This window comes from Pezoporus wallicus, unplaced genomic scaffold (assembly GCF_028554395.1).
Source record: "Pezoporus wallicus isolate ANWC-B61680 ecotype Strahan unplaced genomic scaffold, APGP_CSIRO_Pwel_v1 contig_229, whole genome shotgun sequence".
In the NCBI taxonomy this organism is placed as follows: Eukaryota; Metazoa; Chordata; class Aves; order Psittaciformes; family Psittacidae; genus Pezoporus; species Pezoporus wallicus.
The window spans coordinates 2725024-2747262 of record NW_026638360.1 but is presented as its reverse complement, the minus strand read 5'-3'; the positions used below and the strand labels follow the sequence as shown (position 1 = coordinate 2747262).

The following is a 22239-nucleotide window of genomic DNA, read 5'->3' as shown; positions in this document are numbered from 1 at the left end:
TGTAGAGGCAGCAGTTCAGTGCTTGCCTGAGGTTGCACAGTCAACAAAGAGCTCCCTGACAGGCAGTGAAGGAAAGGGACTTGGATTTTACCTTGGGAAAATGTTGCCATTCTCCACCAAACGTGTTGGGCTTTGGGGGGCTGTTTGTCATGGTTTGGTCTTTTTTGCTGTGTCCCTGTGGAGGTAGTTGGGGGTTTTGGGAAAGAGGGGATGTGGTGCCCTGCTTGCTGAGGAGCCACCCTCCCATTGGGCTACTGGGAGAACTTGTATCATGGTCACTCTTTTGTCACTAGTTAAGTCTTTGGCACCATGGGGAGTTTCTTGGCTTGGTGGGATGCAGCTATGATAGATGAGGACATCAGATGATGCTCTGGAGAGGTGTGATGTTGCTTGCATTTGTGGGTGGTCAGGCTTAACACATAGGCAGGCAGGTAGAAGAGTATGGTTACTCCAAGCCTGCCTGGCATCTTTAGTGGTGACTGACTCAATGAGTAGCTGTGCACAGCAAAATGGGGAGGGGACTGAGTTCACTGACCTTGCCATTCTTCCTCTCCCAGTGAAGGAATTTCTTTCTGGTGCACCTGACTCTCACCAGGGACAGCCTTGTTGCCATCCACATTGTGCCTGCATGGATGGAGCTGCATGTCTTAGCCCCTCCATGGAGATAATGTTTTCAGGAGGGAGATGATGCTGCATAGTTTAGTAGAAAGCCCTGTCACAAAAAACTATCTGGACAGTGTATTAGTCAGTGCCCAGGGTAAGACCATAGCAGTTGCTGTGGACATTAGAGGTGGAAAGCAGATATATGACTCTTCCTTCAAGAAAAAAGTTTGAATCACAGGGACCTAATTGACCGCAGCTTAAAATAAAAATAAGAAGGAAGTAGGAAACTGGTGGGGATGAAACTCAGCAAGCCAATTATCACTGTTAGCCCCTGTCAGGCTGCACAGGGATCCCCACCAGCCTCCACTGCTGCGCTCAGGATGAGCATGGTACGTTGGTCAGGGTTGTGGCTGCCTTTTCCCCACTCTCAGCCTGTGTTTCCAGGGTGTAAACATTTCATAGGCCGTGAGAAGGGGCTTCTGTATTAGACTTAACTGAGGCCAGCAAAAGGCTGTGCTCTCAATATGCTCAGCATGGTGGTGCACACCTCAGCAGCTCTGTGGGTAAAGGAAAAGCATTTATCAGCCTTCTAGGAGTTTAATTTTCACATTTTTCTCATATTGGTTTTGGGCACTTTTGGGGCTTGTATTTGCATTGGTGGCATGAAAGGAATTGGCTTTTCATTTGCAGCATGTGAGGTAGTGGGCTTTGGATTTAGCCTCTGTGTTTTTTCCACAGCCTTATTCCCCACCCCACCCCTGAGGACACCCGTAAACTCTGTAAATTATCAAAGTAAACTGCACGGATTAAAGTCTGGTGCAAAACTGTTTTCCAGGAAGTATAACAGGCTGCACTTAGTTTAGCTAAAATCACTTTGCATGGATTTTTCTGGCATAAGCCAGTCTGTAATAGATCCAGAATGTCTGAGGATGATCGAGTACTCAAACTCACAATGAATTTTAAGGGAAAATGGCTTTCTGTCTCTTTTATGTTGGGTTTGGGTTTTTTTTTTCAGTGATGGCTAGAAGAATGAACATTTTTCTTAAACAAGGGTGTTTATTTTCCTCTTTTTTTAAATCACTTCCCTGCTTATTTATCTGGGGGGAGTAGTGTGCAGTGTTGCTGTATAATGCGTTTTGCTTATGGAGTGGTGACATTTGGAAGAACCTGCCTGGAAAAGCTGTTTGAAGGCTCAGGTATGAGCAGAGAGTCTTCTTCCATCTCTGCCCATGGGCTGCAGGTAGCTAGTCTTTCCCAAGGAAGTTTTCTTCCAAGTGTGACTTTTAATAGGAACAAGCCAGGACTCACAAGCTATAAGGTAAGGGAGCTTCAGTCAGTTTCTTTGATTCACCACTCTCTTCTGTGGTGTCGTGATTCCACTAGTTCTTCAGTCACCTTTGAGTCTGCCAGGGCGCAGGAGACCTGAATACTTAATGTGCTCAAAAAAGGGGGTTTGGAAGAAAAACAGCGTAATTAATCAGAAAAAAAACCACAAACCCTTTCTTGCCATTTTAATGTAGCAGAAAAAGGAACAGGCTAAAGCTCTTCCTTTTTGAAGGTCACATTTACAGGAATTTAGCTGTGATGTGAAATACAGGAGCCTTTAAAACTGTCCCAGTGTCTAGGTTACAGAGAAGAAAACACTGATGGGCAAGGAGGAAGAAAGAGGACGTGTCATAGCTGTGCTGCAAAACAAGGCTTCTGAGTCTACTTTTGGTGGGATTTCTATTTGAGTGGATGAGTGAGTCCCCTGTTTTGGAGGGGATAGCATGCTGATACTAGTGTGCTGAGTTTAGAGAAGTTTTCTTTAGTAAAAGAAAGAAGATAAAATGTAAGCAGATGAACTAGTGAAGCTTGGTTTCCTGTGGGTTTTGCTTCATGGTTGAATTCCTAGGTATAGTGCAATCATTGTGTTTCCTTGATTTGGGTATCCCCATGATTGTCTTCTAGATGACTTCTTTGGTGTCTAAGGGTTGACTGAATGTTGCATTGTTCCCCACAAAGAAATGCTAATGTGTGGTGCTTATCTCTTCTAGCTCTCCAGCTACTTCATGAAACCTGTGAAACTTACTCTGAGACTGCTGTTCATCTCTCAGTGTGTATTTGAGATCTTTAGTAGCTTTTGAAGCAATAGCCACTTGCTAAAGTTAGGTGGAGACAGGCACGAACACCTGCACAGTCAGGTAATGTTGTCTTCTCTGGAAGCCTGAGTATCTGTACCAAGAGGTCAACCTGAGAATGCCTACCAGCCAACATTAAGATGGAAGAAGATACTGTCCAAAGATCCTGCAGAGCTGAGAAGCCCATCCTGAAGACTCCTGTCTTTCAGCAGTCCTGGAATCATTATCTTTGGGGGTTGCTCCCTTATTTTTCTTTCATAGGAGGCCAGGACATTGAGAGATTCTCTCTTCTTGTACTGCTGAGAAAAGCTTCCCTTTCTCTTTTCTGCTCAAGAGTCTTTTCAGGCTGCTGTGAGTCGGTATTATTTCCATTACACTGTGCTTTCCTCAATCTGCTGAGCAGACAGCAACCAGCAGAGTATCTGCTGCTGTTCCTGGTATGCCTCTCTCAGTGTCTCAGCCTGTTAAACTCCAGAGCCTGCCTCATTTGGGGACATTCCTGAGATGCAGCAGTAGCACAAGTGAAGTGCTTCATGCTGGTCATTTTGCTATTTACCTGCAGGGTAGTGAGTAGCAGATGGGAAGAGCCTTTTGCACTCAGATGCAATGGGGAAACAGGCACCAACTGAGAAAGCTGGAGCTTCTGGAGATCTGGGGACAGCAGTGTGTCAGCTGTGCTTGGCTCTCACTCAGAAACTTCACCAGTAGAAGGCTGGAAGTGCTATAAATAAAATGCTGGATTCTGCTGGAGTTGGTGGTATTGATCCTGTGCTGGAGCCATCACAGGAACTTCCTATTTACTAGTTTATTTCATTGCTTACTTTCTTTACTGTTTTGAGTAGGTTTTTTAATGCATTACTTTGATACAATATGTGCCTTTTAGTTAATGATAGGTACACCAAAACCAACTTCTTATTTTAATGTGAGATTTATTTTATGAACACTTAATTTTAAATGCCCACTGGTTCCTGCAAGGGATTTAGGGTATCACATAAAACGTGAATCACTGAGCCCTAGGAGACCTACCTGTATTCGGATGTTTCCCTTCTGACTGTAAGCATCAGTGGTGTGCATCAGTGCTGCTGACTATGAGCAAGTCATCTTCCTATGGGTCTACTTGCCTTGTGAGGGTTACATGAGGAGCAGGACAAGCAACTAGTGGCTGTAAAGCTGGAGAAAGTGTCCATCTCTTTCTGAAATGATGCTGCCATTCAGGATGTAGCATGTCTTGGATGACCACCTAGTGGTTTCTCTGTGACTAACTCTGCTGTCAGTTCATTGAGGTTGCATGGAGCACTCACTGCTAGAGGAGAACAAAGCTTCACCTGGGTAGTCATCACACCCCCAGCACATAAAAAGGGTCCAGAAGTGTGCGGAATACAACTTGTATGGCAGGAACTGTTAAGTGAATCCTTTCCACCTGTCTGGATTAGGAGCTGCTACCACAGATTTCATGAACAAAACGGTTTCTTCATGCACTTTGGCAAGGCAGTGCAGACCTTCACGATGGAGAGCTGTCGTTATGTCCATCAACTGGTCCTTGTTCACAGCCTTTTCTACTGCTTCGACGTGCCCTGTCACCTTCCTCATCTCCTTCAAATACAGCATGGTTTGTACAGAAAAGTGATGGTCCCTTCTTTAGTTGTGCATGTGCATGCTGCTCAAGCCTTGCAGAAAGTGCCCTTTTCCAGTGAGAGCAACTTGATGGTGGCATTCTGTCATTGGGCTGATAACCAGAGAGGTGGATTGGGAGAAAGGGAGGAAAGGAAGGGTACTGTGTGCTTTAAAATGCCCAGATCAATTAATATAAAGATAAATACATTTATTAAAAGATTTCCATAGAAAGATGCCAGCCACTCTCATGCAGAAAGTCAACTGCATGTTTGTGTGTGCCAAACTAGCTTTTCCAAGCTAGCAGATGGCTACACTGGAGCAAGAGAACACCTATTTGCACTGTCTCAAAAGCTCTTCCAAGCACAGCATTTCTCCTCCCTTCTTATCCCCAAAATCCCCGCCATCTGAACAGAAGGAAGCTTGGAGTATGAAGAGCTGAAAGAGGACAGATGGCCATACCTACCTACACAAGAGACAAAATTGTAGAAGTACAGTAGGATAAAAAACTCATCAGGAAAACAGATTTGCAAAAGTGTCTGTTCCTGGTTTTCTCTCTGATACCTTGATCAGATGGTAGAAGTCTGTCAGCTGTTTGACTGAATTTGCATTATTTGTCTTAATTCTGCTATCCATAGTCTCTAGAGCAGGAGAAGAGCAGGTGGCCCTCATGGTTGGAGAACTTGGACTCCATCCTGCAAGAGCCAGAGCTTGCCTTTCATTCATCACAAGAGTGCCAGCTTCAGAGTAACAGTTCTGAGCTGCCAAAACCTTGTTGGAGGAAAGTAGCTTGGAAATACCAAAAGAATTAACATTTTTCATTCCAGCTCCCAGAAATCCCTGCTCATCATGCTGACTTCTTGGCTCAGTAGGTGCTTGTTGTCTAGTGAAGATGTATGTTTGTATATGTTATGAGCAATTCCCATGCTTTAAACAGGACTGTTTGCGAAAGAAAAGATTTCAACTGTCCTAGTTTGTATGGGGGATTTTTTGTTCTTAGATTTCAGACCTTTTTCTCATCTACTTATTATCCACCCCATGTCAGTAATCTGCATCTGAAGAAGATGTGATTCTGATCTCCTTCCCTGTCTATGCATCAGCATTTTCACTTTGTCTTCCCATATTACCTTAAGACTCAGACATGGCCTGAACAGAAGTTTGGGCTGTAATAGAGAGTAAAACCTAATTTCTGTGCTTCCTTCAGTGCTTTGCTTCTGAGGGCTGAAATGTTCCATTCTTGTGTGTTCAGCAGGAAGATGGGTTTTGAAGGGGATGGACTCGGATTCTCAGTTTGTGGGTCTTTAGACTTTAGTTCAAATACTGCTGCTGACAAAAATTATTTCCCAAGTGTGTCTTGGGCTGTGTCAGAGGCAAAAATAAATCATAGCTGCTAAGCTTAAGGAGTGACTGGTTCAAAGGGGCTGTTGGAAGCTCTAGTCCTGGGCTTTGCAGCTCTAGGGACAGGTCAGGTCCCCAAAAGCAGATGAACGAAAGGCATTTGCTAGGTCCTAAACCCGTCATTATTGCATAAATGAAGGAAAAACAGCTCTCACATGCATGCCTTGACCTCCTGTGTGATCTCTGCTGAGCTCTAGAAGCTAGGGCACTAATCTCTGAAAGCAGCTCTTGCACTGTTATCTCAAGTGTTGCTCCTGGTCTTACTTATATAGCTGAAGTAGATGAGAATCCTCCTTGAAAACTGATTTTTGAGAAGGGCGACACACCTGACTATAAAGCACCATGAACATAATTGTAGTCCAGGGGAATATGGCCTGAGATGCGTTGTTTTGTAATGGTACTACATGACCCTCCCTGTTAATGCCTGCCTGCTCACTGTGCTAGGTGGAATGAAAGAAGGCTTGTAAAAAAATTGCAAAAAAAAAAGAGATTTTTTAAGCTTCCCATTTCTGGAATTTATTAACTTCAGCTTCAGAGGCGTAAAACATTAAGACAGTGTTGGATGCACAGCTTCAGAAGAGCCCAGGCTGCATCAGCTCCTTGGCTCTGTGTTTGCTAGGGTAGTTTTTTTTGCTTCCTGTCCCTGTCCTGCAGGCTCCAGGAAGCTGTGGCTTAGCAGGTTGCCCTATGCTGGTTTAAGCCACAGCAAATACCCATGTCCCTGCTCTTAGCTCACAAGTGCTGTTAAGTAAAATGCATCAGCTTAACTCTCTGGAAGAGGTGCCTGCTGATGTGCTCTACCCTCATGTTTTCACTGGTTTAGGCTTGCCTTAAGCTGCAGTAGCTCTCTAGTGCTGCTTGGGATCAGTGGGAGAGCTAAATCCTCACAAAGGTGAGATTGTAGAAGAGGGAGGGAGATAGAGAAGGAAGGATTTGTGAGCTGACTCACCTTGGCTTGCTGCCGGAACTTATTGCCTCCAGAGTTGAGCAGTTGGTGTGGTGCATGGGGGTCTGCAGCCCACTGCTGCCCTCCCTGGTGTCTCCCCTGGGCTCTGTTTCAGATGTTTCCACCTCTGTTGGGGACATGCCAGAGTGGGCTAGGGTATGAGTGACATCCTCAGCGAAGCTGCAGGAGCAGGGCAGTGCCACAGTGTGCCTGAATCTCACCTGGGTCTGCCCTGGACTGCCAGCCTGCTGAATGGGGTGTGCTGCAGGCGCACAACCCACCAGGAGCCATGTTTTGTCAGGGCTTGAATAGCAGAGCAGGCTGTCATGAAGCATGAGTTTCTCCACTACAGGGAAGGGAAAACGCCTGTCTCTTTGGACGTCATCTCTGCCACTACCTCATGCCTTTTTTTACTTGCAGGCTGGTTTGCAGACTTCTCCTTACAGAGAGCATCTGCCTCGAAGAGCAGAACAGCAGAAAACGTGTGCATGTGCAAGGGAGGAAAGTTTTTCCTCCCTGCCGTGGCTGGGAGATAGATGCAGATGTGAAGCCTGTTCCCTGCCCCACCATGCACCCCGGTCACTGTGCTCTTCAGGCACCAATGCATCCCCAGCATCTCTGCCCCTGTTGTCAGGGTTCGTTCTACCAATGCTCCAGCTAATTTTTGCTTGATGAGCAGACGCTGACTCTTACAGCTGGGCACTGCCTTGTCCTGTCACCACCCCTCTCTGGTTTCTCCTCTTTTTTTTTTCTTTTTTCCTTTTAATGAGGTCACTTGAACTTCTCCATCTAAATTAGCTGTCCTAATGACCAGATGTTCCTTGGAGTTCTTTGGGACAGGGTGAGCGGAGAGGTGGAGAGAGGAGAAGGAGCTTGTTAGCAGATGCCTGCTTTCCCCTGCTCCCTGAAGCTGCTTTAGCTGAGGACAGAGGGGCAATGGGGAACAACAAAACAGGGGCAGCAGGTATGAATGTGCACCCAGCACCAAGTACACTGCCCGCAAAGCAGTCAGGGACCAGAATTTTTGAAGAAGCATCTCTGAACAGCACTGTGCTGGCAGGGCTGGAGGTCCAGAATAAAGCCCAGGGGGAAAAGAAGCGTGAATGTCCTTTCTCCTGGAGCTGAAGCATTCGTGAGCAGTTGAGAAAGTTGTAGTTCCCCTGGTTCCATCAAGGACAAGCCAGAGCTGGGGCTGAGCATGTCTGTTCCCCTTCAGCCTGGACACAGAGGGAAAGGGTTGCTGGTGGGGCATGGGATGCCTGCTGCCAACCCCTGTGGGTCTGTATCAGTCTTGGTAGGCTGCTGGAGAGCATTGCTGCCCCATGTGCCTGGGGCAGGCATTCTGGCTTGTGATCGCACCATTTGCCTAGCAGGTCCCATGTGGCTTAGGTGTGCAGCTTTGACTAGGAAGCCCCCCTTCCAAGATGCACTGTGGAGCAGGAGCAGGCTGTGCAGTGGGATCCTCTGAAAGGGAAGGAGCATAGGAACGGCATTGACTGGGCATGTGGGGCGGGCTGGGAGCATGACCAAGGGAGCCTGCAGCAAGCAATCAGAAGTTCAGGCCCTGAGTTGGGAAGATGGCCTGATTTCCAAGTTTTGCATCTTTTGTCTCTTTATCTTTTCCGTTTTTTTTCTACATGAGTTAGTTTTGTTTTTTCTTGTGCCCTTTCTCACTGGCTGCTTGAACTCACCCTGTTGCTTTGGGAGATGCATTTCTAATGGCGTAATCATTCCAGCCAGTAGTTAATGTACCAACAAGGATACTATTGTAATTGGAGGATTTATTACTGCTGCTGTGAAACAACTGCCGTGCCTCCTTGCTTAAGTCTTTGGCTCCCTTCTTGCCTTCTGCCAGCAGCTGAATCAGTAACAAACTGTGCTTTTAAAAACCATCCTTATTTCTCAGTGCAGGTGGGCTTTACCGAAGGAAAGTAACCCCCAAACCAACCAGATTATTAGCACTTCCCTTGTGTTTTCCCTGTGGTATGTGTTGGCAGGTAAGAAAGAGAAGAGGGAATTTTGCACAGAGACCCCACACCCCCAGTCGCACTAAAGATTTGCATCCTCATATTCTGGTCTCAGGCGGGACTTCAGGCAGTGGCGGAAACACAAGCAGCAACAACAGGATCAAAGCTTTCATCTGCCTGCTTCAGACCACCTGCAATTCTCTAGCTGGGACTTAAAAATAAGGCAAGCAAAGGATGCTACCAGCGGCATGGTCTGCTCAGTTTTGTCCCCCTGCAAAGGTGACATTTGAGGGTCTTTATCAGTTTTGCAGCATAGCACATTATGTGTTTTCCTCCTCACCAAAGTCATTATGCAGACTTTTGGTCGTCAAGAAGTCACAGTGTCTGATGTGCTGCAGCAGGTATGCATCATCATGTACAGCTAATTGCCAGGCACGAGGGTTTGGGAGGATTACATTGCTAATCTAGGTATCTTCCCTGACTTATCGCCACCACCTTCCTCCTGTCACATGCATGCACGCGTATTTGGATCCTGTAAGGAATAGAAGTCAGTAGTGGTGTGTGGGAGGGATATAAGGAGCATGGCTCCCTGAGAGCTTGCAGTGGGTGGGAGGGTCCAGGTCCCTTCCGTCCTTGTGCTCCAACCTGCTTTGCCTCCCATGGTGTTTTTCAGTGCTTGCCAGTGCTCACCTCTGGACTGGTGGCACTGACACTGCGGTTAAACACTCTTGAGCAGCTTGTTTCTGTCTTGCATGCACGACCAGAGGGGTTGGGGGAGGAGATTCATGGTGCTGAACTGGGATCCCTGTGGGGCAGCAAGATGTCACAGGGCAGATGGAAACATAACTCTTGCACTAATTCCCTGCAAAATCCAGAGTGGTATTTCTCAGCCAGAAGCAGCTCCCCAGGATTTGCATGCTACACTTATTTGTTCTTCCTAAATAGTTCACACTTGACATTTGGCAAGCTTAGCTCTCTGCAGGCAGTATGAAGTGGGCAGTTGGGGAGACAGGGTAACACCATAGGGTGCCTCTAAAGTGTATCAGTGGGTAAAAGCTATAACAAAATCCAAGGGAAGAAGAGGCAGCAGCCCAGAAATGATGCTGGGTAGCCTGTGTCCGTTGTTTTACTCCTGAAGAGCCTCCAAGTGTAAGGGTACTCTGTTGTTAAGTGATTTTTCACAGTGTTGTTTTACCAGCTCAAGCTAGGGAGCCTCTGGCTGCCAGCCAGATGCTCCTTCTGCATCACTTAACAAGGAAACGGCACCTCATGCTGCCTTGCTTGGGAGTAGATGAAGTATTGATAGCTCTCTGGTTTGTATCCGGCACATAAAAGCTTTCCTCTTGGAGGTTATTGGGGGTTTTGGATACCCAAGGATTAACTAGAACCAGCCTGCAGAGAAGGGAGACCTCTTTGTCTACATGGGCATAATTCAGCATGGCACTGGGAGCTGCTGGAAACAGAGGTGATCCTGGGGCTCAGAAGAATGTTGAGGCATGCACCGAGTCGAGACCTGGGAACTCCAGTCTGCTCCCTGCTTTTTTTCTGGGAGACTGTAAGGCAGTTCCTTGTCCTAGAGTTAGCCCTACTTAATTCACCAGGTGCTCATTGATTGCATGTTACTGAGGTGGGTTTGACCGGAGCTGGCTGTGCAGGCTTCCTGAGAAGGAATGCCCGTGGGCATCACCCTGGTAAGGGAGGGAGCATCTCCAGGCTCCTTCCTTGTCCTTTTCCCAACAGCAGGTACCCGGGACTCTCCCTAGCTGGGTCCCTGACACCCTCTAGTGGCAATATTTACAGTCAATATTTCAGGAGATTTCAAAACGTGGTGGGGTTGGGAGCACCCTCTGCTTAGCAGCCTACTCACCAGTGAGGACCTGTCCCAGTGCCTTCTGCAGGAACCTGGGGCTTTGGGACCTAGTAGGAAATGTTGAAAAGAGGGGAAAAACCCAGCAGCTGGGTAAGAAAGAGCAGACAAGAGGACATGTCCTGCAGCACCCCTCTTGGCTCTGATTCAGGTATGGCCTTGCTACCCTTCTTACAGTGACGACTGTCATGTAAGCTTACCCTTGCTTTCAAGTAGAGCTCTGCTTGCAGAGTGCCCAAGAAATCCTGGTGCATCCTGCTGCAGGCGGCTGCAGGATGCTTGGGGACAGCTTGGCAGTGTGATGTCTGGCAGCGGAGCCAAGGCTCCTGGGTGGACACTATGTAAAGAGTTACTCATGTCCCGATACACAAACTGATGTCTTTGAAGCCCCAGTAGGGCAACTGGCTTGGGAGGAACTTCTGATAATCCACCTCCCCATGAGCGGTGTCGAGCACAAGGGGATTGGCAAACACCTTCACAGCATTTTCTGCTTGCATTTCTCTGTGTGTCTTCCAGTCCTGATCTAGCCTGATGGGCTAAGCCATGCCTGTAGCCCTCCTGTTGGCACAGGCCAGCCTGGTCTGTGCCCTGTGGCGGTGTGTAAGCCCCAGCAGACCTGCAGCCTTGCTGCAACAGTCCCCAGCACTCCACAGCACTCAGAAGGATGTGCTCATTGGGTTTCTGTAATGAGCTGTGACCTGTTACCATGTTTGGCTGCCTCTTGAGAACAGTATTTTCCCCTTTCTCCTACCCACTTCCCCCCTCCCAAATCTGGTACCCAATGTGCATCTTGCAGTGTAACTGAAACAGTTGTTTGTGCATTGTTGGCCAAGCATGAGAGCAGTGGTGCAAAGTACAGAGCCTTACCACTGGCCTGGCCAGCTCTGGGCTCTTGCCTGTCCTTGATGTCTAATCCTTTGGAAACTGGGCCCTCATTTAGCGAGTGGGTCTCTAGTCCTCCTGGTTGAGAAGGTGAGAACAACCAGGTGTATGTCTGTGTAATGCTGATGTAAGACAACAGCCTCAAGGCTGCATGCAACCTAAAAGGTCTTGCTGATTCTTCTAACTGGGAGGATCCTGGTTGGCTTTTTTAACCAACAGAGCAGGAGGAATGTAGCACAGCGTGTCAGGTGTTACCACAGTTAAGTTAGAGCCTTTAACAGCACACCACCACCTACTGATTTTCCTCCAGGAATGCATTTTGCAGTAGCTTGCCCATGTGGTGTAAAAGACGCTAACCCTCCAGCCAGATTCTGACCTGGAAACACAAAGTAATGCTTCTAGCTGTTGAAATGGTGTCCGTGCCAGCCTCCAACCTCCTTGGGGAATGGCAAGGCAAGTGTTTGATTGAGGCCCAGCCTTTGGACAAGCTTCCTGGTGTTCCTCCTAGGGAGAGGGCAGCTCCACATCTGGCAAGCCAAGTGTCTGCCTCTTTCTCAAGCATGACCTTGTTTGTCCCGCAGAGCCAGGCAGGCTCTTGGAGGTAAGCAGCAATTCACTCTCTGCCTTATGCTTAGACAGAGAGCAGCCATGCTACTGAGCTGTGGGAGCACACAGCCAACCAATGGAGTGTGCAGAGCTCTCAAACTGGGGGAAGGAGAGTAAGCATGCTTTCTTCACTGATACCCACTTTCACCTCATAAGCTGTTGTGCAGAGGCTGGTGTAGCAGGGAGCTCTGCCTTTGAAGCAGCTCAGCAGGAAAGTAACTCCAGCAACGTGATGATCAGGGTTAATTTATTTAAATAAAGTAAGAAAAGTTACAAGAGCCTGTGGCTGGAGGGCAAAGAAAAATCTGCGTGGCTCTGGAAATTATTCAGGAAGGTCTGAAATGAGAAATTCAAATGTTATCGTGCAGGCGGTATAAACCAGCAAGGTTAGATGCTGCTGTCACCACTGGTTTGGGAATCAGAGGGAAGGGGAAGGGGCATTGAGAGGCAGAATCCTTTTCATGGTCTGCCACAGGTTATTGCTGGTGAGCAGAGGACAGGAGCTCCAGCAAGGAAGATGAGAGGAAAAGATAGAGGATGAGACATAGTTACAGGGCACAAGCAGTGGCCTGCAATGTCAGTGACCTTACAAGGTACTTCCCCTGTCACGGGCAGTAAATTCCCTGGGTACTGAACACGTGGTAAAAGAAAATGCTCCCATCCGGGCTGGTCTTGGGAAGATTTCCCTCTCATTTATATCATCTCATGGGTTTTTTCTTTCTTCTCTTCTGGTTATGATTTTTCTGCCATAAACAATCATAGCAGTTGTCTTCACTGCAGCTCATTGCTTTCTGTAGCTGTGCTTGAATGAAATAGATGCAGCTTTCAGCAGCTTACCTAATTTCATCAAACCTTCCAGTGCTGTCAATGAAACTGAACTGAGATAGGTTGATTATATTTCACTGGTATGCAGCGAAACTGTGGGCATTAAAAGGCTTTCTAACACTGCCTTGTCTGCAGAACTGGGGAGAAGGTTTGCATTCTTCCTTCCATGTGATGTTTCTTGAGACAACAAAGTCAGAAAGGCTTCTTTTTAAGAAAGTCTATCTTCTGCTGGTAGAACCTCATGCTAAAATTAAGGTGCTTGGTAAAATCATGCAAGGTTGTGGGGCTGCAGTGTTCTTTTTTATCCTGATTTTAGCGGCTGTACTTCCTTCCCTCTGGTTAATCAATTGGAAAAGTAGCCAGCAGTTTTATTGCCTTGACATGTCTGTCCTGAGCAGGCACTGGGCAGGCTGCAATTAGTGCATTACTGCCCTCAGAGGAGACACTTTCTTCCAAATGTTCAAACCCCTTTGTTTGGCCTGAGGGGATCGTTAAAACATGAAATGATATAAACAAAGGAGAGGGGAATTAAATCTCCTGACTCTTTTATGAAGGAAGATTAAAGGAACTATGTTTAGCTTGTACCCACTAGTGACTGAGGTGTGAAGACCATGCCAGGGCTAAGGACTGGCTGAAGGATGTGGGCGGGAGAGGGGTCATGAAGTATGCTGGGGGCACACAATGAAGGGGAAGTTGCCCATTATGAAATGCCTTGATGGAAAGTATTAAGCTGTGCTGCTCTGCAGCGTGATGGAAAACCCTGTGCAGTTACTGGGGCCACTGATGAGGAATTTAAGCACAGCACTGGAGTATGTGCTGCAGGTCATGGTCTTTCCCATCCAAAGGTTTGGGGAATGATTCTCCTCTTTTGGAGGGCTAGATGTGAGCTAACAGGCCTTTGCCAATGCTTAACAATTAATTACAACTGTAAAAAGAAACCTCTCTCCCAGCTCTCTGGGCTTTAGACTCAGCATTTTAGTATCACTAACTCCCGTGCTGTTTCCCTATCCCCCTTTGCTGCAGTGATTCCCGACTCACTGCGAGTCACAGCGGTCCCACAGACGCTGAACAAAGTGGAGCACGACTCCCTGGAGCTGAAGTGTGAGGTGTCTAAGAGCACAGCCCAGCACAGCCATGTCTCCATTGCCTGGTACCGGCAGCGGGGCAGCGAGGTGCCTGTTGAGGTCATCTCCCTCAGCCGTGACTTTGTCCTGCGGGCTGGCAGTGCCTATGCCCAGCGGCATGCTACAGGGGACATTCGCTTGGACAAAGTTGGGGAGACCACCTCAAAGCTCACTATCTACAACCTCCATCCTTCGGATCAGGGCGAGTTTTACTGCGAGGCAGCAGAGTGGATCCAGGACCCTGACAAGGCTTGGTATGCCATGACCCGCAAGCGTTCCCAGGGTGCCATCGTCACTGTGCAAGCCACCGGTCAGTGTCTTCTCTGCCTGTTCTCGCTCAACTGGGTGGTGGGAGGAGTTGGAAAATGGGGCTGTGCCTTGTTAGGTGGCTGGGAATTGGGTGGCAGGCTTTGTCTCCTGATGTGGTCACTGAGCTGGGGCTGACACAGGAGCTAAAACAGATCTTAAGCACTTGGTTCTAGCACAGGCAGTGAGAGTTTTGGTAAGTGGGGAGGAAAGAATGATGCAGCAGAAAATAAAACTAAATCTTCGAGCAAGTGTTTCTGTATTGCACAAGGTCTTTTTGCAAGTCAAAATCCTTCTCCCAGGCCACAGCACAGGTTCCTTCTAAGGATCTAAAGACCCAGCTGAGCTCTTTCTTCCTCTCTGATATCCCCAAAGGCCTTGACTCTTGACCCTGGGCCAAGCAGGGTCTGAACAGGACTAGGCTCCAGGTCACATCCTACAGCACCACTGGATTCTGATGTTGCAGCAGAGCTGCTCCCAGGAATAAAGTCTGGAGGAAAGGGTTATGATTAGGGAAGCCTTGCAGCTTATGGCAGCAAGCTGCCTTTCCTACAGCATGGCCAGCCTGGGATCCCACAACGAAAGCAAGCCCCTAACCCGTTCACGTGCAGATGTGCATGTCGAAGGGATGTTGACCAAGCAGGGAGGAGCAAGTTGTAAATACTTTGCAGAGGTGTGCTGGCTGTCTTGATGGGCTTTCCATGCTGACTTTTGGGCTTGATGGTCTTTTCCATGCTTTCGATGTTGGTTTGTCTCTCCCAGATAAGGAGTTCAGTGTCCGGCTGGAAACAGAGAAGCGGACATACATTGTGGGTGAGCCGGTGGAGTTTCGGTGCATCCTGGAGGCTCAGAATGTCCCTGACCGCTACTTCTCCATCTCCTGGGCTTTCAACAGCTCCCTCATTGCCAGCCTGGGACCCAACGCTGTGCCGGTGCTCAACAATGAGTTTGCCCAGCGCGAGGCCCTGGGCCAGCTCAAGGTAGCCAAAGAAAGTGACAGTGTTTTTGTGCTGAAGATCTACCGCCTCCGCCTTGAGGACAGTGGCAAGTACAACTGCCGGGTCACCGAGCGGGAGAAGACTGTCACGGGGGATTTCATTGACAAGGAGAGCAAGCGGCCAAAGAACATCCCCATCACTGTCCTGCCGCTCAGTAAGTAGAGACTTTCCCATGCCCTCCTGGGGCCATTGCTCTACTGAGCAGCTATGTGGTGAAGTTGTGATGTGCCGAAACTTCGGCGGTGGGGAAGAGGGAGGATAAGAGTTTGCATGCTATTGAGGCTTGGAATCCCAACTGGCAAGATACTTCATTTTTTGATGGTAAGGGCATGATAGAGAAGGAGGGATATGTGTTGGGTTTGTAGGTGGTGAAGCATGCCCCCACCTTGGTAATGACTTCCTTGAGTTGAAAGAATGTGTGACAGCCTCTGACTTGCTCCTCACACTCTCTCCTTTGCTTGCTCTGCAGAGCTGGGTGCTCTGAAATACTCTGCAGGCATTATGGGGAGACCAGCTTGGCTTTGGTTTATCCTAAGAGCTGCTAGGTTCCTGCAGGCTGTGCAGTGGCTGTTCTTCAACTGTCTTGCAAGGCAACTGTACTGGGAGAAACCAGGGTTCATGTGATCTTCAGCCCTGGTCTGCTCTTCAGCATGGAGCTCTGTTGAGGTCACTGTGTGTCTGCCAACCCTCGTGAAAACAGCCCTACCAGAGGCTTGCCTGAATGTCTTTTGTATTTGTCAGACCAACAGGATGAATACAAAAATAACAGGGTAAGAGGAGAGGGTCCACTGATTGATTCCTTGTTTTGCTCTCTGAAACTCGGGTAGCTGTGGCACAATGAACCATGCACATGTTGCTGAGGCTGCCCTTGCAGTGGGGTTTGACCAAGCAGAGGGTAACTGCAAGAGGATTTTGTGCAGTGTTTATCTGCTATCTCTTAGGTTTCAAGGGAAATGCAAACCTTTCCTCTAGCTTTTTTTCCCCTCCTTATTTTTCTGAAAGAAATTCTATTTCTTTTCTCTCCTACCAGTATTTGGTCTCATTTGTTTGGCTTTGAAAATTACTGTAGCTGGAAATCTTACACTGGACAGATGTCTAAAATTTAATAGTTCTAGGCACAGCCACTTTTCAGACAGATTTCATTCTTGCCATTTGATTAATCACCAGCTCTAGGAACAAATGTGATGATTTTTCATGGGTGCTACGTGTCCATAGCTCTGACCGGAGACAGCAGGAGTAACCAACACTCAGTGTCTCTGAAAAAACAGACATAAAGCCTTACATTTTGGGAAGCTCAGGATATGAGGGTTTTTTGATGTTACCAGACATTGATAGCTACCTCTAGTGTCACTAGCGATGGGAGTTAGGGAGAGCTTCTCCCAGAAAGGGTTGTAGGAATGGACATGGCAAGATGGTGATCATGGTGATGTGAACTGAAAAGCCCAGGGAGCTGGAAGCTTTTTTTGGCAGAGCCATTTCCATGCGCTACATGTTGTAGCAACACACATTCCAAGTTCTGCTGAGATTCCATCCTGAATCTGCGACCAGAAGACGCATCAATGTCTCATGAACCATAGGCAGAGAGATTTCTCCCGATTTTGACCTACACCTGCTTTGAGTATGCCAGTCACCAGGAGCAGCTCGCTGCCCACAAGCTGGTTTTGGATGTGGTCACGCATGAGGTTAAGGCATGCCTGGACCCAAATCCATGGGCAGTTTCCTGCACCTGGTAGAAAGCCTCTCTGGCTAGCAGCGTCCTTCTTGCAGACCAAGAAGTGGCGAGTGTGTATCATCTCCCCTGTGTATATGCATTTCTCCCCTTAGAGACCAGCATCTCCTTGGAGATTATCAACAACGCCAGCAATGTCTTGGAGGGGGAGAGCCTGCGCTTTGGCTGCAATGTGCGCTCGGGCTTTGGGCCCCAAAGCCGCCTGTCTGTTGCCTGGCACCTGGTGGACAAGCTGAACCGGCGCAGTGAAATTGTGCGTCTGGATCGGGAGGGCACGCTGCAGCCAGGCCCCTTGTACACCGAGCGCAGCAGCTATGGGGGCATCCAAGTGGAGCAGGTCCGGCCTGGCTCCTTCACCCTGGAGATCTTCAACAGCGTCAAGGCAGACGAGGGCCACTATGAGTGCCGGGTGGCGGAGTGGACACGGACACTGGATGGGGAGTGGCAGATGGTTGGGGAGCGGCACACAGGCACCCCGGTGTCCATCACTGCTCTGGGTGAGTACTTGAGGCGTGGGGGACCATGGGGCCTTGCTCCCTGTGTGCCCAGTACCCCCCAGGAGGTCACCTGTGAACAACTGGGGCTGCTCTCAGCACTGTGCCCTTTGCTTGCCAGCACAATGGAGGTACCCAGCAGCTCCCAGTAGGTTGGTGCAAAATGCCTGCATGCTCTGTTGCATCTGGGGACAAAGTCTAAGGGGTGGCTGTGGCAGGAGCAAAGCCAGGGATGGCTAAGGACAGGGGCAGTGCTTCCAGTGTCCTTCCAAGGAGAGAGGCTGCTATCCCCACAATACTGAAGCCAAGCTGTGGGCAGTGCAGTGGTGGTGCTACGTCGGCAGCCTGTGGGCATCAAAGCCTCCTACATGCCCTGGGTAAACCTTATCTCTACTAACCAGACCAGGAGAGCAGAAAGCTGCAGCAACTGTCCAGACACCAGAAATGATGAACATCTCTGACAGCATCAGAAGTCTGATGAAGGCATGGGCCAGGAATTGTCCTCACTTCCTCTGTAAGGAGGCCCTGAGCTGCTGGCCTGGAACCATAACGTTGTCCATGACCAAGCTGAACTAGGACCTGGAATCATTGCAGCTAGTACTCTGCTCTGCAAAAGGGCTCCTCCATTTCAAACACAGTGTGACCACATTGGTTTAGGAGAGGGCAGATAGGGCATTAGGGATTTTGGATGGATTGTGAATTACTTTGGTCCTGCTCAGGCCTTGCTATGTTAAGTTCAGGACTGGTCCCCAAAGTGCTCTGCAGGAGGCTGAAGAAGGGATGACTTGTATGAGGCCGCGGATTTGCAGAATAGCAGGGCTATAAACAATCAGGGAGCTCTATTGAAAGGTCGAGATAGGAATTTTGGGTTGTTGGGTTTTTTTGCTGTTCTCTATAGTATTAATCTTAAGCTTTGGCAAGATGTGTGAAAGACCAGACTTCAAAGTTGTATCTTACTCTGATCAAAATCTTGCTTTTTCCTCCTTTCCTGCCCTTGACTTTTGACCTTCTTGCAGAGGCTGTTCTGTCTGCAGCTAGAAATCTTTGCTATATAATTCCCAAAAGCAGGTAGGGATGTTAGTTCATATAGAACTAAAGGCAGATTCCCATCTTGTTTTAATGGCATCTTCCTCATGAGGTCAGCAGCATTTGGCCTGCTGTAAGTCAACATATCAGCCCTTTTCTTTATTCTGCCATTTGCAGAAGTGATGAAATTAAGTGTTGTGGTTTTAAAATGTGTCACTTTTACTCTTGTTAAAATATAAGATACTCGGAATTGCCCTGCAGTTCCAGAACATGTGTTGGAAAGGTAGTTGCCTGTCCTCCTTTGCTCCTTCTCACAGAGAAATTGCTGGCTGTTGGGCACATAAAGTCAAGTCCTAAGAAATTCCTAGGTCCTCTTCTTGTAACTAGCAAAGCTGAAGTAGATCATGAAAATTTAGTGGAGAAAATACTGAATATTGTTTTGTTACTGCTGAATCTGGTATTTTTTGCTCATCGTAATGTTTTTGAAGTATCCTGAAAAACTCGAATGGAAGGTGCTAAGAAGTAGCAAGAAAGGTTTATGGCTATAGAAATTGCTAGTAAAAAAAAATGTAGTAAATTTAGTGACACTCACATTTCAAGTTAAGGTCTAATCGTTTGCCAGTCTGCAAGGATAAGAAACTCTTTAGCTGAACCAGCACAGATGATGTTCCCCCCATAAATGTTAAGACCCATAAATCTATCTACAGGGTGTCTTGGTAGCCAGAAAAGGGATGTGGTGTTGGAAGAGACCAGATGTCCCTGAACTAAGGATCTGGAGTGCCCAGTAGGGACTTCAGTCCCTGGCTGGCATGGGAAGGTGTAGGCAGGTGGGGAGAAGCAGGGGCAAGCTGCTGTGTTTTTGCAGTGAGGTCTTGCAGAAAATCTGCCCGCTTCTGTGCACGGCTTCTCTCCTTTTTTACCAAGTCCAAAGGAAGAAGGACCTTTGTGTTAGCCCTAAGTGCCATGAGCATGTTGGTTGAGTTGAAGACCTGGAAAATATACCTGGCTTTCACACGGCAGTCAACTCCCTTCATCAAGCTTCCTTGCCCAGGCCAACTGGAGATTAAACATTACAATATCAGCTGGTCTTGGTGAAATGAAGTTGGCTTTCTAGGGTCATCGCCAGTGTGTTGGCACTCTGAGGTAGGCCCAGTAACATGCTTGCCAGGGCTGGAGGGCTGCTGCAGGGTGTGAAGGTAAGGGTTACATGGGGATGAGATTCAGCAGTCCTGAGAGGACACAGCCTGAGGTCTTGCTTTCCTCCCCTGGGTAATCACTGAACATGTTGCTTTAATCCCAAAGACTGACCTGTTTTCTCAGTAGTCGCACATCCTGGAGCTCTGTCACGGTGGTGCCATAGGACTGCAGAAGCACTTGCAAGAAGCGTGCAGATACAGTGGTGTTCATGCTGTGGCCAGTGCAGCCCATGGCTGCAATTCTGAGGGTTGCAGTGAGTTCCTAGCTCACCTCTCAAGCTGCAATGTCAAGCCAGTGGCAGGCTGAAGCTCCATGCTTATCCACATCTTCCTGTTTCTGCTGCACACTGACTGGGGTCTCCCCCAGTACCAGTAGCTGGGACGGTCAGGGGAAGGAAGAAGAGCTGCCAGCCAGTGTGCCCCACAGAGCCTTCCAGAAAGGGAGCACTTCTTGGAGATACTGCTGGTAGAAAACAAGGTCCCTTCTAAATCTGCTGACCAGACTGAAGTTATAGGAAGAGAAGAAAATACTGCTCTCTGCAGCTAGGAACAAATAAGCAATGGAAGCACTCTGACCCAAAATGTAAGCCACTCAACTGGGAATATGTTATCTTCAAGTTACTAACAGACTGCTAGTTTTAAACTCCCTTAAACAAACAAACTGCTGAGGGTAGACAAGTCAAAATGTATTGATCAGCTTGCAGAGTGGTAGACGTGAGGATAACTGCATAAAGCAGTCCTGGAGCTGTGATCTGGAAGAGACAAAAGCTATGCTGTGTGAAGAACAGGAGCAATCAGCTTCTCTTTTAGTTGCCTTCGTCTCTGGGTTTTGTAACCACTGACACCACTCCAGAGCATGAAAGAAGGCTGCTCCTTGCTTTCCTCACTGTTACCTGCAGCAGCCAAGTATAGACCTGGGCAGGGTGGGGACAGGACGACAAGGTGGAGATCCCCTGCCTGAAAGGTGGGTGTGAATCGTGGGGTCTGCCAGCTGTCAGACTGGTGCTGGGTAGCTGCTCTGCCTGGTGCTGCTCCCTGGTGCCACTGCGTTGCTGTGTTTCTGTATGGGGCTTGGCAGCCTGCAGAGGCTGGTGCTCACCTCTGGGTCTCAGGGTATCTACTCCCCTGGGTGGAAATCAGGGACGATACTGCTGCCGCTGTAGCCAGTGCTCATGCAGGCAGTTGTCACTATGCAGCAGGCATTTAAGTGTGGTTTTGCCACTGCTTTTTGTGCTCACTTTGCAATTGCAAATAAGAAGCCAGCACAACGCAAGTGACTGATTATTCCAGGCCCACAACTGGATGACCACACTATAGCTTTTGCATGCTAACAGCAGGGCCTAGCTAGGCAGGTGTCTCAAAGCCCTTCTCTCTTTCTGCAGAGGCTGGCTTTGCTGTCACAGCCATCTCCCGCACCCCTGGTGTGACCTACAATGAGTCTTTCGACCTCCAGTGCATCATCAAGCCCCACTACCCGTCGTGGGTACCAGTGTCGGTGATGTGGCGTTTCCAGCCTGCAGGCAGCACCGAGTTTCATGACCTGGTCACCTTCACGCGTGACGGCGGGGTCCAGTGGGGTGATGGGTCCATTGGTTTCCGGACCCGCACTGCCATTGAGAAGGCCGAGTCCAGCAACAACGTGCGCTTGAGCATCAGCAGGGCGAGCGACACAGAAGCCGGCAAGTACCAGTGTGTGGCTGAGCTCTGGAGGAAGAACTACAACAGCAGCTGGACGCGGCTGGCGGACAGAACCTCCAACCTGCTGGAAATCAGAGTCCTACGGCCAGGTGAGTGGCAAAAGCGCATGAGAGGGGCTGGGGGTATGTGCTAGTGCTGTGGTAGTCTTTCTGGAGTGAGAACTGCTCTCGTGGCTGTGATTGACATCTCACACTGGTATATGGCTCGGGTAGGACTGCTCAGCTCTTCAGCTGTGGATATTTTGGAGCTCCGTTTTCCACCTCTGGGGAGCTGGGTCCTCTCTTTACTCCTTGTGTACTGTTCATGGGCTTTCCTTCTGGGAAGCAGTGTTCACACCGAGGTTGGACAGAGCCTTGGGCAACATGGTCTAGTGTGAGGTGTCCATGCCCATGGCCAGTGGGGTTGGAACTAGATGATCTTAAGGTCCTTTCCAGCCGAAACCATTCTACGATTCTGTGATTCTATGACTGAAGCTCAGTTCAGTCCTTCAGCTGTTCTTGTGAAATGGAGGTGGCTTTCAGATTGTCACCTCCATTCATCAGAGCTGACTAACCTGGGGAAGAGGGCAAGGGACGGGGCAAATGGGCTGAAAGAAGAGAGGCATGCTCCCACCAAAGCCTGCGTGTGTGCATGCACCATAGGTGAGGTGCTGCAGCTCTTGCCTAGGAACTTGCTGCATCTCTCACTTTGCTAGAGGCATCTTCAAAAGCAGCTAGTGATCAAAGAGCCTGACTTTCATCTCCACCAGAAACTGAACTCTTCCCAGTCACCAAGTCTGTGGTTGCCCACACAGAGTTTACAATGGCTAGGTAAGAGACACATGGCTTGGCAGGGAGAGTCAGG

General features: G+C 48.6%; 1 protein-coding gene across 4 annotated transcripts in view; it reads left to right on the top strand.

The window, feature by feature from the left end:
• Positions 1–22239, top strand: part of IGSF3 (immunoglobulin superfamily member 3) — a 154149-nt gene that overhangs the window by 108273 nt on the left and 23637 nt on the right. For 3 of the 4 annotated variants that reach the window (XM_057410503.1, XM_057410504.1, XM_057410502.1), the window contains 4 exons: positions 13849–14259; positions 15018–15407; positions 17078–17479; positions 21081–21485. In XM_057410503.1, coding sequence (XP_057266486.1) covers positions 13849–14259; positions 15018–15407; positions 17078–17479; positions 21081–21485 — 1608 coding nt within the window. The remainder of the gene's footprint in view (positions 1–13848; positions 14260–15017; positions 15408–17077; positions 17480–21080; positions 21486–22239) is intronic. The other variant, XM_057410505.1, reaches the window with a different exon arrangement.